General features: G+C 51.1%; 1 protein-coding gene across 2 annotated transcripts in view; it reads right to left on the bottom strand.

Annotated features, from left to right (window-relative positions):
• ADCK1 (aarF domain containing kinase 1) overlaps nt 1–14,137 on the bottom strand; it is a 127,774-nt gene that overhangs the window by 57,290 nt on the left and 56,347 nt on the right. For both annotated transcript variants that reach the window (XM_053928786.1, XM_053928785.1), the window contains exon 5: nt 4,521–4,679. In XM_053928786.1, the coding sequence (XP_053784761.1) occupies nt 4,521–4,679 (159 nt within the window). The remainder of the gene's footprint in view (nt 1–4,520; nt 4,680–14,137) is intronic.

The following is a 14,137-nucleotide window of genomic DNA, read 5'->3' as shown; positions in this document are numbered from 1 at the left end:
CGAAGTCTTGAAATGTGAGATAGTATTGCCCCACTTTTAGTTGGATTTCCTGATACCTGTGGCCAACAACATCCTAACTGACACACCAGTAGTCCTCACCTCCTCACTCTCGAAAGTCTCACTCCTACAGACCTTACAGCTCTGTAAGCCTTACCTGTTTGGCTTTATAAGCTCACTTCTTAAAACTGCACATATCCGGAGGTTAAGCCTATTGGTCACTCTCCCCTTAGTCTGAATTACTTCGATCAGAGAGCCTTCCTCTCAAGACCACGCTGTGATCAATCCCAGGGTCGGAGAGGAGAGATGAACAGTCGTGGGCGGCAGGAGAGAAGGATGAGAGCACACCTGGAAGCTACAGGCAAGGAAGCACCCGAAGGCTATGCAGAATACTGGTCTTGCTGGCCCCCATCTGCAAATGTCCAGTGGCTGAGGTAGCCATGATACTGCCTAGAAACTGCTCTTCTCCTGCCAAGCATCCCTGAGCACCATTCTGGGGTTGTCACTCCTAAAAACCAAGGCACCATTTTAGGTCTGGACTCAGGAAAACAAACACTCATTTCAAACATAAAATAAAATGAGCCTTCCAGTCAGGCTCTTCTTAGCTTTACAGCAGAGCACAATGACCCAGGTAGAATCTTTCCCACCAGAGACGCAGCTTGGTGAGAAGGCAGTGCCATCTGGTGCTGTTGCTAACGCGGATGGTCCACAGAAGTGCTGACCTCAGGCTTCGCATCCAGCTTCTCTCCTGAAGGCTGAGAGTGCAGGTCCCTGGCAACCTTGTGCTCCCAGCCCCAGCTCTGCCTCGGCCACCATGAAGGAGCCACTTTGTATTCTGCACACGGCCACTAGGCTGTGCTTCCCAAGCAAAGCATCCGATGCTTATCTCCAGAAGATGTCAAATCTTTATTACTGCTATTATTGCCATTGACCTTACCGCCACCATTACTTAGGGAGCCAGCGAGGCTCTGAGCAGAGAAAACGGGTGTCAGCTGTCCTCCCGACCAAGAGGGTCCTCACAACACTGCTGGTCAGAGGCAGGTTCCCACCTGACACAGGAGTGGCTGCTGGGTCTCAGGACACCCAGGGATCCTCTGAGGTCCCAAGTCACTCCCAGCAGTGGCCATTTCATAGACACTGACAGGTGCTCCAGAAAACTCAAGTTTCCAGGTGGCTTCCCAGGGCCACTCAGCAACCCTGCTCCTTTTTTCAATGTGCACAGCAGCTGTTCCAAACCTTCGCCCCCACTAGAGCCTCCAAAGCCACCTCATACCTCCTCTTTCTCAGCAGATGGTCTTTCCTCCTACTTCAAAGGAAAAAATAGAGGCTATCAGGCTGGTACAATACAGCTGCCCACTTCCCCACCCTGTCCCCCTCTGCCCCCACACTCGTCTTCACCCAGCCTCACCACTTTCCTCCAGCCTCAAAACAACGGCTGGCCAAGGCTGATGTTTCCACATGCGTCCCTGCAGCCCAGTCCCTCGAGTCTCCTCCTGGACCAGGTCTATCGGTTCCTTCCTTTCCAGAACCTCCAGGGCTCACCCTGCTGCTGCCATCCCCATCAGCTACCTGACCTCTACCTGTGCTCTGCTCTAACGTCTACCCTCATGTGCCCTCACCGTCGGGGGATGAACTTGAGGAGCATTCCATGTTAACTGTCTCCATTCCCTGGGGCTCAGTCCTACTTCATCCCACTCACACACTCCTTGCTCTTCCCAAGAAATCTAAACCACCAAATCCAAAACAGCCTTTTAAGAACTTTACTCATTTTATTTCCCCTTTGACGACATTGAGTAGTTCTGGCAGGCTGTACTCTCCTAAACAGTTGCAACAATATCTCCCATTCTGATGCTCTTCCAGAACCTCGCCATGCCCTCACCAAGAAGTAGGGTCTTTGACCCAAGGGGCCTGTGTGACTCCTGCTCTCTCCAAAGGAGTAAGGAGGGAGTAACCTACATGACTGCCGAGGTGCAGCCATAAACCTGTGACATACTTTCCGCCTCCTTCTCTTAGGACACTCGCTTTGAGATCCTGGCCACCACACTGTGAGGAGGGCCACACAGCCACGGAGCGGCTGACAGGGAGGAGATCTGAGGCTGTGGCCCACGGCCCCAGCTGAGGTCCCGGCCAACAGCCAGCACCCACTGGCCAGCCACGTGAGGGAGCCACCTCAACGTGGATTCTCCAGGTCCAGTCAAGCCACCCAGCCAGCGCTGCACAAAACAGAGATAAGCATCTCTACGGAGCCCTGCCGGATCGCAGAGTCATGAGCAAAACACAGGACTGTTGTTCTAAGCCGCTACGTTTTGAGGTGGTTCACCACTCAGCCCTCGATAACAGTGCTCTCTGCTCAATCCCAAGTTCCCTGCGCCATCCTCCTGGGCACATTCCCCAAAGGATGACGCTCCTCCAAGTTCTTTCCTCGCCTCTCTTTTTCACTCTATATAACTTTTCTACGTGATCTCAACTACTCCCCCAGGTTCAGCTCCCATGAGTTTCCTTGATGATAAATCCTCAATCTGCAGACTGACAGAACTTTCCCAACCCAGAACTCTTGGCAGCACTCTCTTACCTGACATTGTTGCCCCATCACCATTTCACTTTGCTCTGAAAGTGAAATCCATTCCAACCCCAGTACTCTCATTTTAAAAAACTACATTTTCCAGGCTCCCTTGTCATCTGGCTGCCAGCTAGGTTTGGCCAATGGGACGCGTTGCTATAACACTGGGGCACAGGAGGAGGTGAAAACCTGCTACCACAAAACAGCATCTGTGGCCAACTTCCAGGTGACCCCTGTGATATCTCCCATCAGGCCCAGCTCCTGGGCTCCAAAATCCGCCTGTTCTTTGCCCATGCACCTTGAGGGTAGCTTCCTACTGTTGGGGATTGTCTTACAACCCACTGGGTTTCCCAGCAATTCCATCCCCTATGAGCCCCATTTTCTCTCTCAAATTCCCTCTGAAATACCCAGGGCAGTTTCTTTTTTCCCAGCTGGACTCAGACTGACACATATGGTTAAAGGAATCCAAACTTTTAAGCCAGAAACCCACGGATTATTTTAGTCTCCTCCTTCTCATTCATACCAGTATTTGTCCCCACCTCCTGTAAAGCTGGTCACAGAGTCCAGATGATGCTACCCCTTGAACCCACCCCTCTCCTCCACCCCCATTACACTGCCTTGGTTCACATCATGATTTCTCTCTCGGACCACTGTAGCAGCCCTCAATTAGTCTCCCTAGCTATAGTCTTTCTTCTTTCTTCCTTCAGATACACCCTCCAGGCGGCCAACAGACTTTGATTTCTAATGCACACCTATCTGATCATGACCTCCTCACTGATGACAAGAGGAAATCAGATCAGCTCAGTTCCATAGTACATACATATTTATTACATGTACCACTCCATGCCTGAGTCTGGAACACAAGGCCCTCCGTGTTCTGTTCTGCCTGCCTTCCCAGCGCCTTCCCAGCACCTCCCCTGCCACCATCCCAGCTCATACCATCTAAACCAGCAAAAGTTATCCAACCTCTTCCTCTAAGACCTGGGGCCTTCACACAGGCTGGGCCATCCTTCCCCTGCCCAGCTGTCTCATGGGCTCCCCGGTGAAGGCCCTTCCATGCCCTCATCAGTCTGGGCACAGTGCTCCCGGCACTTCAGACGCCCCCCGGACAGGGCTCCTGTACCCACACTATAGCTGTCTGCATGGAGACCTGCTGCTCCACTGCATGGGGAACTCCCCAGGGATGAAGATGTTGCTCATTCACCTGATGCAGAAGAGACATTCAGTGAGTGTGTTCAGTTTAGGCAGAGTTGAAAGAATAAACTAAGAGTCCAAAACGAGGAAAGGGAGCAAAGGAAGGACAAAGCGAAAAGGAAGGAGACGGACATGCTGGCAGTTTAAAGGGACTGCTGACCTCTCATGGAGGGTGCTGGCTACAGCCCAAGCCATGGCCGGCTCAACCCCCCTCCCTTGCTCTGGGCACAGAGCTAGAAACGTCCAGCGTCCAGAGACACAGTCTCCACTAGAGCTTTCCCAGGGCCATTTCTACACATGCACGTTTGTTCATTCAAAGCATGTCAGACAGACGCACAGGAAATCTGCATAAATATTTCTTTGTGATCTACCTGTCATTTTTATATTGGCTGGCCACATGCTCTCTTTTGATATAATTTCACAAACTACAAAGTAACTTTTCTACTCCTGAGGAAATCACCTTTGGTTTTTCTCATTTCTACAACATTCTCCTGAGGTCCCCTTGGCCCCAGTGCTGTTCGGTGTGTTCTGAGACCATCCAATGCAGGTCCGGGAACAGATCAAGAATGGACCCACCCAGCCATAGGGTCTCATGGTCGCCACGATGTCATACAACCTCACTTGTCATGGTCTCAAGCGCCTCTCTCCCACTCTGCTGCTCAAAGGCACACGTCTACCCATCAGCCTTGAGCCAGTTTCACTGGCGCTGCCTGGATCGCAGGGAAACATAGAATGAATATGCAGGGAGGTGAAAGGGGCAGGTTCTCACCTCCATCAGAAGAATGTCCTTTGAGCTCTGCGCCTGTACCTTTGGGTGCTGGACCTTCACGGCCACCGTCCGACCGTCATGCAGCACCGCCTTATGGACCTGTGCCAAGGAGGCAGCCCCCAGAGGGGTTTCGTCAAAGCTCACGAACAAATCATGGATCTGTCAAGAGTAGAGAGAGGATGGAGCAATTAAGAGGATTCAATTGAGTGAGAGGGGCCAGGAGGATGGGCCAGGGCCAGTGCCACCCAATGTCCCCACTACAGATTATCTGCTCTGTTAGTTGTATGCCAGCCCAGCTCCTTGCCTGGGCCCTTTGCTGCCACAGAGATTCACACCAGGCATATGGAGAGAGTGAGTCAGAAAACAGGTGTGGACGGTGTGTGCTCATACATGTGCACAGGTGTTCTGAGCTCCTCCAACTTAAGGCCAAAGAAGTACTATCTTGAATGTTTAGAACTGGGTGCATAATCCACCCATTTAATTACCCACCACTGTGTCTCCAAGGCTCTCTCCCATATGGATGTAATCAAAAGCTTTCAGAACCCAGGGCAACCCAAGACAGGGGTCAGATGGAAGATTTCCAACCCTACCAACCTAGAGAGTTCAAGGGACCCTGGCGGGAGGCTGCAGATCCCACAACCACCTCTTGTTCCAGCCTGAGCAGCAGCCTGGACAGGGGTCCCCAAGCCCATTCTCAGCCCAGCCACCTGGCAGAGATTCCATCCCAGGCCTGCAGGTCCAAGCCTTGTCCTTGGTCCTCACCTGCAATGCCACCCACAGGCAGCCTGGGGCAGATCCCCTGTTCCTTCTGTGCCTCACTTCCTCTACAGAATGGAACACATACTTTTATTCTTCCATTTTCTCTTCCCTTCCCTCTCAGAAATGTCATGCTGATTTTCCTGAAGGAAAAAGTCTTTCTGGCTTGAGTGTTCACACCTACATGGTCCAGATATAAATATTCTACCAGATGGGAAGGAGGCCCCCAAAAGGCTTTTGCAAGGCTGACCAAGGCTGAAATTCTCATCCTCTTTCGTGAAGTCCCTGGACAGCCTCCCAACTCTGCAGAGCCCAGACATTCGCACACACACCTGTGCAGATGTAAGTGTGCAGGCACACGCCTCCCCTCCTCCTCACACATCCCCCGGCTCAAAGGCTGAGGCCTCTTCAGTCTGTGCCCCCTGCCTCCCTTTGTCCCCTTCAGCAGCAGATACCCAGCCCCTCAGGCCCTCTCCTCTCCATGTACTTCCAAAGTCACATGACCCTTGGCCACCATCCCCTCCCCATTTACTAGGCTGCACCGTCACTTTGCTAATCTTGTCTCATAAATCACTCCCTCCAGCCCTGTCATCATTTTTTTTAGCTTTCACTAAACTCCATCCCATTTATCAACATCCTGCAGAGGCCAAAGGTCCAGACAATGTGGGAGGGGCCTACACTTCACTGTCACGAGAGATGGGTACAGACTGGCTTCCTTGTCCCCCTTCTTCCTAATTGGGTCTTTATCTGTACCCCTCCCAGTGCCTACTGATCCCTTCTTCCCCAACCATGCGCCCATCTTTTTCCCTCCTTTACGAGTTCAGGCTCCCTGACAGCCATATTCTTCCCCATCATCCACCCCAAAACCCTGGGTCTCTCTGCATAAGCCCTTTTATCCTGGACTTTGGATTAAGAGAATGCAAAGGCCACCATCCATATACACATCATTAGAATATCAGCTCCCAGTGGGCAGGGACTTTTGTCTATTTTGTTTGCTTTGAATTCCCTGCACCTAGAACAGGGCTAGAACGAGTCCGTAACAAACATTTGTTGAAGGAATGAATCCATTATTCTGTCCACTAGAAGAGAATTGGATAAACTTTTCCTTCTTTTTGAATGGCTGGACCTTCCTGCTCTCACACTCTGCTAATCCAAAGGCCTCAAATGTAAAAGCACATGTCATCTGTGGGGTTTATCTAGGTGGACTCCACCTGTTACCCCAGGGTGGGTGTGAGACCCAGACCTAGCCAATCAGAACCCTAAATACCCTGGTTCACACTGATTGGTTCTGAGATAGGCATATGACCCAGTTGGTCCAGTCAAACTCAATTGTTTTCCTTTTGTTTGAACTGTAGGAGAAGGGATTCTTTCTTTCTGCTAAAATTGAACTTGAAGCCTAAAGATAGCAGGGGTCACATAGTAGAAACAAAGCGAAAAGCAAAGCCAAGAGACAGAGTAAATCCTTATCACAATGGTTGAGCCCCTTGATCTAGCCATGCCTGAATGCCCACCCTATAGTTCCATTTTTTTTGTTTTGTTTTTGTTTTTTGCTTAGGGCAGTTTGAATTCTTTTCTATCACACACAACTGAAGGGGTTCTGACTGATATAGTATGTTCTCACCCCAGCTGGAATAAATTAAAGAAACAGGCATGGTGCCCATAATCCCCAAGAGGCTCAATAAGTACACGTGCCATCCTCTCCACTCTCTTGCTGGGATAGGGATCCAGGAATTGAGGGGAGGTAGAACTTAGCAATGTTCTGGCCATTACATAATGAGATCAACATTAAGTTCCTTTGGAAACCCTCTGGTAGTTCCTAAAGGAGTGTCAAGAGCTCTGGACTAGGACCCTCACCTCCCAGACACTTAGAATGGCCTGTCTCCCCACTGCAAAAGGACTTGGGAGTGATCTGGCCTCACTCCCTGGGAATACTGGCTCATTCTCAGAGAAGCACAACCAGTCTTCAAATCAGTGTCATTGCAGGGACATTGTAGTCGTTGCAACCAAAGAGTGACATGGCATCACTAGGGCTATGTGACAAAAACAGCTGCCAAGAGAACGCCAAGGGGAGGAGAAGAAAGGAAAGGGCTGAGGCAAGCATCCCAATCTCCAGGGTAGATGAAGCCTGGTCTGTGACATCCCCAGGGGATAAGACGGGGGCGGCTCCCATAATACCCTGCTCCCACCAGGGAATGGAGGCACCCAAGCCAGCTCAGTACCCTGAACAAGGCCCAGCTCTGAACACTTGCCCAAATTCCCAAACTGACCAGTGCAAGTAAAGAGAAGCATGGGCGATGAGGGTGCATCGCTCACTCCGCACAGGGAGTCTGTCAGGCAGGTACCCCACCCGACCCTGGCCTGCCTACCACCTCCCCTCTCTATCAGGGAGCAAGCCCGACGCCCATACCCTCCTGTGCTTACACACACACACACACACACACAGAGTAATTGATTGCTGGTGGATGTTCCTTGCTGGCTTATAGAAAAGGTAATTAAAGATGGGTGCTACAGCCTATAATTAAATATGAATAAAGTATCTCTAAATGGAACCTTGATTCAAAGTGTTCAGTGGAAGTACTTTAAGCTGATAGATAGTAAGGAAAAATAGACCCTATCCTGAAAGCAGCATTATACCCCCCATGTGGCTGAAAGAAACGACACCCCCCTCCAATGAGGCCTGGCCCCCAGTCCTTCCGGCGGAAAACCATTAGCAGAAACAAACTGTGGCGCGGGCTGCAATTAGATTCAAGCCGGGCCCTCGGCTGCCTCCAGCCACTCGCAGCAACCTGTCTCCCCTTCTAAGGCTTTCTCTCCCCCGGTCCTTTTTGTTTTCCTCTGGGTCTGGCGGCAAAATCAATTAAGTAAAACAACTGCATTTTAAAATGACTAGTTATGTGCTTTTTAATTACTGTCGGCCCATGATTCAAATATATCGATGTCCTTGTCTAAAAAAGGAAAAAAGTTTCTCTAGCTTTCTATGGTCTGTTTTTTTAGGGGGGGGGGGGTGCTTAGGGGTGCACTTAAGAGCAGAAAACACTGGCCAGGGTCCACACTCTGCCCAAAATAAGGTGACAGGAAGTCATTCCTGTACTTTCTACAGTAACACCTGACGGTGACAGCAAATGGGTGGCACGCACTCTTGTTCCCTCTGTGGCGGTTCTAAAGTATGTTCCTTAGTGTTTACATACTCCTACCTGTGCGAGGTGGAGCCGGCTTCCTGCCGCTTGCCTGTGAGCTGGACTTAGTGCCCCTCCTAACAAACCGCGTGTGGAGGACGGGTACTGTATGGCTTCTGCGATGTCACCGTGGCATCTCTCAGATCGCTGGCTCCAGGGGAAGCAAGCTGCTATGCCATGAGGGCACGCGGGCGGCCCGTGGAGCGCTCAGGTGGTAAGGAGCCCAGGCTGCCTGCCAACAGCGAGCCACGTTGGCAGCAGCACTCCTTCCCCACGCAGGCCTCCGATGGCGCGGCCCCGGCCACAGACGGCCTCACTGCCCCCTCCGGAGAGACTCTGAGCCAGAACCTGACCCACACAAGCTAAGAGGGCAAATGTTTGTTGTCTGAAGTTGCTAAGTTCTGGGGTAATTTGTTACGCAGCAACAGCTAATTCATAAACCCCGAACACACCCGTTCCAGACCTCCCAATCCCAGCATTTCTTTCTGCTGGGCCCAGATGGCGCCCCAGAATCTCTCTCGACACAGAGCTCCCAGCAGCCACTATCAAGTGAGCAGCGTGAACGTAGGAAAGAAACCAATTTGCCATTCCTTAGCTTCAGCCAGTCAACAAACACAGGGTGGGGGAAGTACGTTCACAGTTGTGCGTCCATGAAACACAGAGTTTATTCTTGTATTATTATGTACTAATTGTCGTATTATATTCCATACAAACAACTGTAAGCCTACTTCTGCCCCACCCTGTACTTACTGCGGCTAGGAAAATACCACCTGGCGGAAACCATGCTAGGTACATGGGCCAACAAAACAGTCACAGTCCCTGGCCACGAGCAGACCTCAGTCCAGCAGAAGGCAGCAGCCTCTGTAAAACACACCTGCATTTCAGCAGGCCTGCTGGAGACAGTGACTCCTGCACGGGCTGCTGCACCCAACCCTCCAATATCACCGTGTAGACCCGGGGGCGCCCGGGGAAGGGACAGTCATCGAGTGTCTCCCTCTCCCCACGCCACAGCTGCCCTGCCTCAACGTGGGAGTACCCCACCCCCAGCTTCCCACTCACAGCAATTTATTATAATGAAAATAATAATGACAGTAACAGCTCAAGAACACGCAGACCCTGTCTTCCATGGAGGTTGTGTTCTCTCTGAGGTTCGGAGAGATCAAACTGTCTGTTCTACAGAGCTAATCATTGGTGCTGCTACTGCCAAGCTGGGAAGAAAGAAAGGGGCCAGCAGCAGAACTTGAGACCATTAGGGCAGAGTGACTCAGACACACGCCCTCGGTCAAACGCCCAGGTTCAAATTCTGGCTCCCTGGTGTCCCAGCTCGGGCAGTTATGTAACCCCTCTGTACCTCAGCTTTCTCTTCTGTAGAATGAGGATTTCAGCAGTCACCTCATAGAGTTGTTTTATGAAACAACACACATAATGTGTCTGGAGTACAGCCTATAGGAGACCCCCATAAATCACAGGAGCAGGTGCCCCATCCGATGCCCCCAGGAAGAGGGCAGCGTGGTCCAATGAAAAGGGCGCTGGATGGGGTCAACAGTTCCAGGCTCTCGTTCCGTCCTGTCAGTGAGTAGGAGCCAGCATCCTCCTTTACCCAGACATGGTAATGGCCTCCTAACTGACCCACCCACTTGCATTCCTTGCTCCTCTTAAGCCAACCTCCACACACAGGTTGAGTGTTCCAAACAAGCTGACCACATCACTTCTCTCTGCTCAAACCCCTCCACTGGCTTCCTGGGCACCAAAATCCTTAACATGACCCACAGGCTCTGACCCTGCTTACCTCTCCTGCCCCATCTCCCCCCACTGACTCCAGCTGTCTTGGCCTCTTCCACCACCAGCACACTCCCTCCCTGCCCACCGCAGGGCCTTTGCACATGCTGCCCCGTATTCAGAAGGCTTTTCTCCCTCCTCCTCATTCAGGTAACTCATCCTTCAAGTCACCACTCACTGTCACCTCCTCAAGGAAGCCTCCCTGTATACATTCCCAGAGTTCATGTACCCCCCTCAAGGGCAAGTCCACAGCTGCACTTTTGCCTTGGTTTGAATTTGCTGAATCTCCCTCCTCCTTTCTAGACTATACAGACTTCTGGTTTTGCTCAGCACTGCATCCAAAGCACCTGACACATAGTAAGTGCTATTTCCTAATGATCAAATGGAGGTGAGTTTTATTTTTCCCTAACCTCTTCTTGGCGAGGGTACTTTGGGCCTTCCAGATGCTCCAAGATAGTTAAAACACCCCCCCAGAAGTGGCTACAGTTCCTTCCAGCTGGCCAAAGGAGCCCCCCTGGTGCTGGGCACTTCGAGAGCTGTGGGAGGAGCGACTCTGTGGAAATGTTGTGATAATAATGATTAATAAAAAAGCAGATAAACACCCAGTGTGGCTGGCCAGCCTGGGAAGCCATCCATTAGATCTGTCATTCATTAGAGATGGGGGAGGGGGCAGTCCAATCAGATCTCCTCAGCTTAAGCAAACCTTCTGTAAATTGTAGGCTGCAGGCACTGACATTTGATAAATTATTCTTCATAATCCACTGTTGGCTGTCATAAATCTAACCTTTCAACGTTCCTCATCTTAATAACTTGTACAGCCTCACAGGGTGATGTTGCCTATGTCTCTGCCGGTGACAGAGATCTCTGGGGTAGAAGCAACCAGAGATCCTAGACAGTGCAGTGTGAAGCCAGGGACCCCCACAGCCGGATCCGCCCAGGCAGACAGCCTCTGGGCGGGGGGTCTGAGTGCAGAGGTGATGGGCCGTCTTGGGAGGCATGAGGTGCTAAGGGGCCAAGTGCTCGCACCCCATCAGAGGGCCAAGAGACAGGTGGTGCCAGGATCAGACCTGGGAGTCGGGCAGGCTGAGCTCTATACCCTCCGCTGCAAGTCAGCTCACATAAAGACGCACCACCCCTTCTTTGAACTTGAGCGTGGGCTGGCATAAAGGGTGTCAGGATGTCTCTGCTCTGCAGGACTGAGCGTTCCACCAAGGATAGTTCCATACATGCGCGTGTTTGCTGCCCTCGAAGTGCTCTCGTGTAATTCTCAGCTTTCTCTCGAGGTTCGGTACAGGAGACTTAATCGCCCCATTTTAGAGTGAGGGCCGTATTTGCTAAAGGTCACTTGTTCATTCATCTATCAAATGTTTACTGAGTTACCAATATGTGAGGGCACTGTGCTAGTCTACTGGGAACTCGATGGGCAGCGAGTCCAAACTGGGTACAGTCTCCCCCTTCTGGAGTCACTACTGGAACTTGGAGTCCAGTGGGGAGAAAAGAATTAATCAAGTAAATACAAATAAACATAAAATGGCCATCTCTGATAAATACTATGAAGGGAGAGAGAGGTAGCTGGTACCATTAAGGGCCTGTGTTCAGAGGATTAAACCTGGGCAGGGAGGGCTCCTCTGAGGAGGTTTCAAAAAACTGAGATCTGAACACCAGGGAGCCAGTTACCTGGCTGAAGAAATGAAGGACAAGCCATCCAGGCAGAGGGAGCAGCTCGTGTGAACCATAAATGAAAGGAATGAGATAGGGCGACAGGAGAGAGCCAGAGAGAAGATGTCCAGCAAGCCCCAACCCAGGTTCCAGGATGGCCTGGGCTCCCCAGGTCCCCCCTACCCAGGGGAGGGTTCCTACATCCATAGCTCTGCCCATGGGGAGAAAGCCTGTCCACAGGGGCTCACATGCATTTCCAGCAAGGCCCAGGAATTCGCAAACCTGATGAGCTCACCTTCACAAAACCCCAATGGCCTTTTTCCAACAACCTTCGGATGTTCCTACACCCAAAAACATAGGAAGAGAGAAAATAGAGCATCCACAGGAACTACTACACATGGACAAAATCAAGGGGGAGGGTGGAGGTGGGGGAAGGAGGGGGATTCAGCTGGGGTGGGGTGGAGGGATGGGGAGAAAAGGCACACAACTGTAATTGAATAATAAAAAATTAAAATTAAAAAATAAGAAAGAAAAGAAAATAGAGCATCCTTTGCTTATGGTGGCACCACTTGCCACCAGGACAGACTCCCTCACTCCCAGGAGATGGCAAACTGCCACACAGAAGACGGGCCTTGGCTAGGTTCCCGTGCCTTAGAGCCCCAAACAAGAGAGTGTAGGTACCCAAGCCCTTGAAATCATCCTGGAACACCTGTACATGTTTCTCTCAGTAAGTTTTCCAGATTCACTTTGCACGTGGTAACAGCAGGGCCCAGGGATTTTAAAAGGAGGTAAACCCAGATTTCCTGAGTCTCCTGGGAAGACAATGCCCACATTTGGGAGAAGCACGCACACTACCGGCTTGACCCAGCAAAGGGGAGCAGCGGTTAAAAACAGCAGCTCTCGGGTCAGCAGCCCAGCCTGCCAACGTGTGGCGAGCTATTTCGCTTCACTAACCTTCCGCAGAATGGGGGTGATAACGACGACACGCACTTGGTAGGGGCATTCCAAATGTTAAAGGGAACGATGCACCTAGAGCAGGGGCAGCGCACCACAGCCCGTGGGCCACATCCAGGCCACTGCCTGTTTTTTGTACAGCCCATGAGCTAAAGATGCTTTTTCGTGTTCTTAAGTGTTTAAAAAAAATCAAAGGAATAGTATTTTGTGACACGTGAAAACTAGAGGAAACTACTTCCATGTCCACGGAGGAAGTTTTATCAGCACACGGCGTGCTCACTCAGCACACACTGTCCATTCTGCTCTCGCCCCGCTCTGCAATGGCAGAGCTTAGCCGTTGTGACAGAGAGTGTGGTCTGCAAAACCCAAAATACCGACTGGCTGGCCTTGTGGTAGGCAGAAAAATGCCACCCCCGAAGATGTCCCTGTCCTTAACCCCAAATCGGTGATTAACTCGAGGCTCTTGAAATAGAAAGAGTATCCTGATTAGCACGGGGGCCCAACGTATCAGAAGGGTCCTTATCAAAGGGAGGCAAGAAGGTCAGAGCAGAGATATGACAAAGGAAGCAGCGGTCAAAGTATGAGAGAGAGTTGGGGGGAAGGGAGAGAGAGAGAGATTTAAAGACTACACTGCTGGCTTTGACCGTGAAGGAAGGGGTCGCAAGCTAAGGCATTCAGGCAGCCTCCAGAAGCTAGAAAAGGCAAGGAAGGAGATTCTCCCTTACAGCCTCTAAAAGGAATGCCAAAAGGAAAAAGGACTCATGGGCATGGTCAACAGTGTGCTAATTGGAGCCGGCGGGTATATAAGGGGACTAAATGGTACTGGAAAAAATTCAGCCAACACCTGCATTTTCAAACTTCTGACCCACAGAATGGTAAGATAATAAATGTGCATTGTTTTGAGCCACTAAATTTGTGGCAATTTGTTACAGCAGCAACAGGGACCTAACACAGGCCCTTGACAGAAAGTTCGCCAACCCTCCATGTAGAGCATTCGTGTAACCACTCTTAGCACATGTCCGTTTTTATCCGTTTGCTGTATTCCCCAGGGCAGTGGTGAGGCTAGAAAGCTGAGGAACAAGACCAGGGCGTGCACATACAGTGTGGGGGACACAGGACAAGTGTGAACTCCAAGATGCGGCCCGAGGAGGGCACATCATGGCTTCCAGTTCTACTGTGCCAGGTGACGACTCAGCACCAGTCCCGTTTCCGGTCCCAGAGCAAGAGGTCCTTTCCTCCCCTGGCTGCCTCTTACATATTAATCCTTCCCAGCCCCCAGGCCAAATCCTAACA

Source organism: Desmodus rotundus, chromosome 7 (genome assembly GCF_022682495.2).
Source record: "Desmodus rotundus isolate HL8 chromosome 7, HLdesRot8A.1, whole genome shotgun sequence".
Lineage (NCBI taxonomy): Eukaryota > Metazoa > Chordata > Mammalia > Chiroptera > Phyllostomidae > Desmodus > Desmodus rotundus.
The sequence above is the reverse complement of the archived record's forward strand: the minus strand, read 5'-3'. Positions and strand labels throughout refer to the sequence as shown.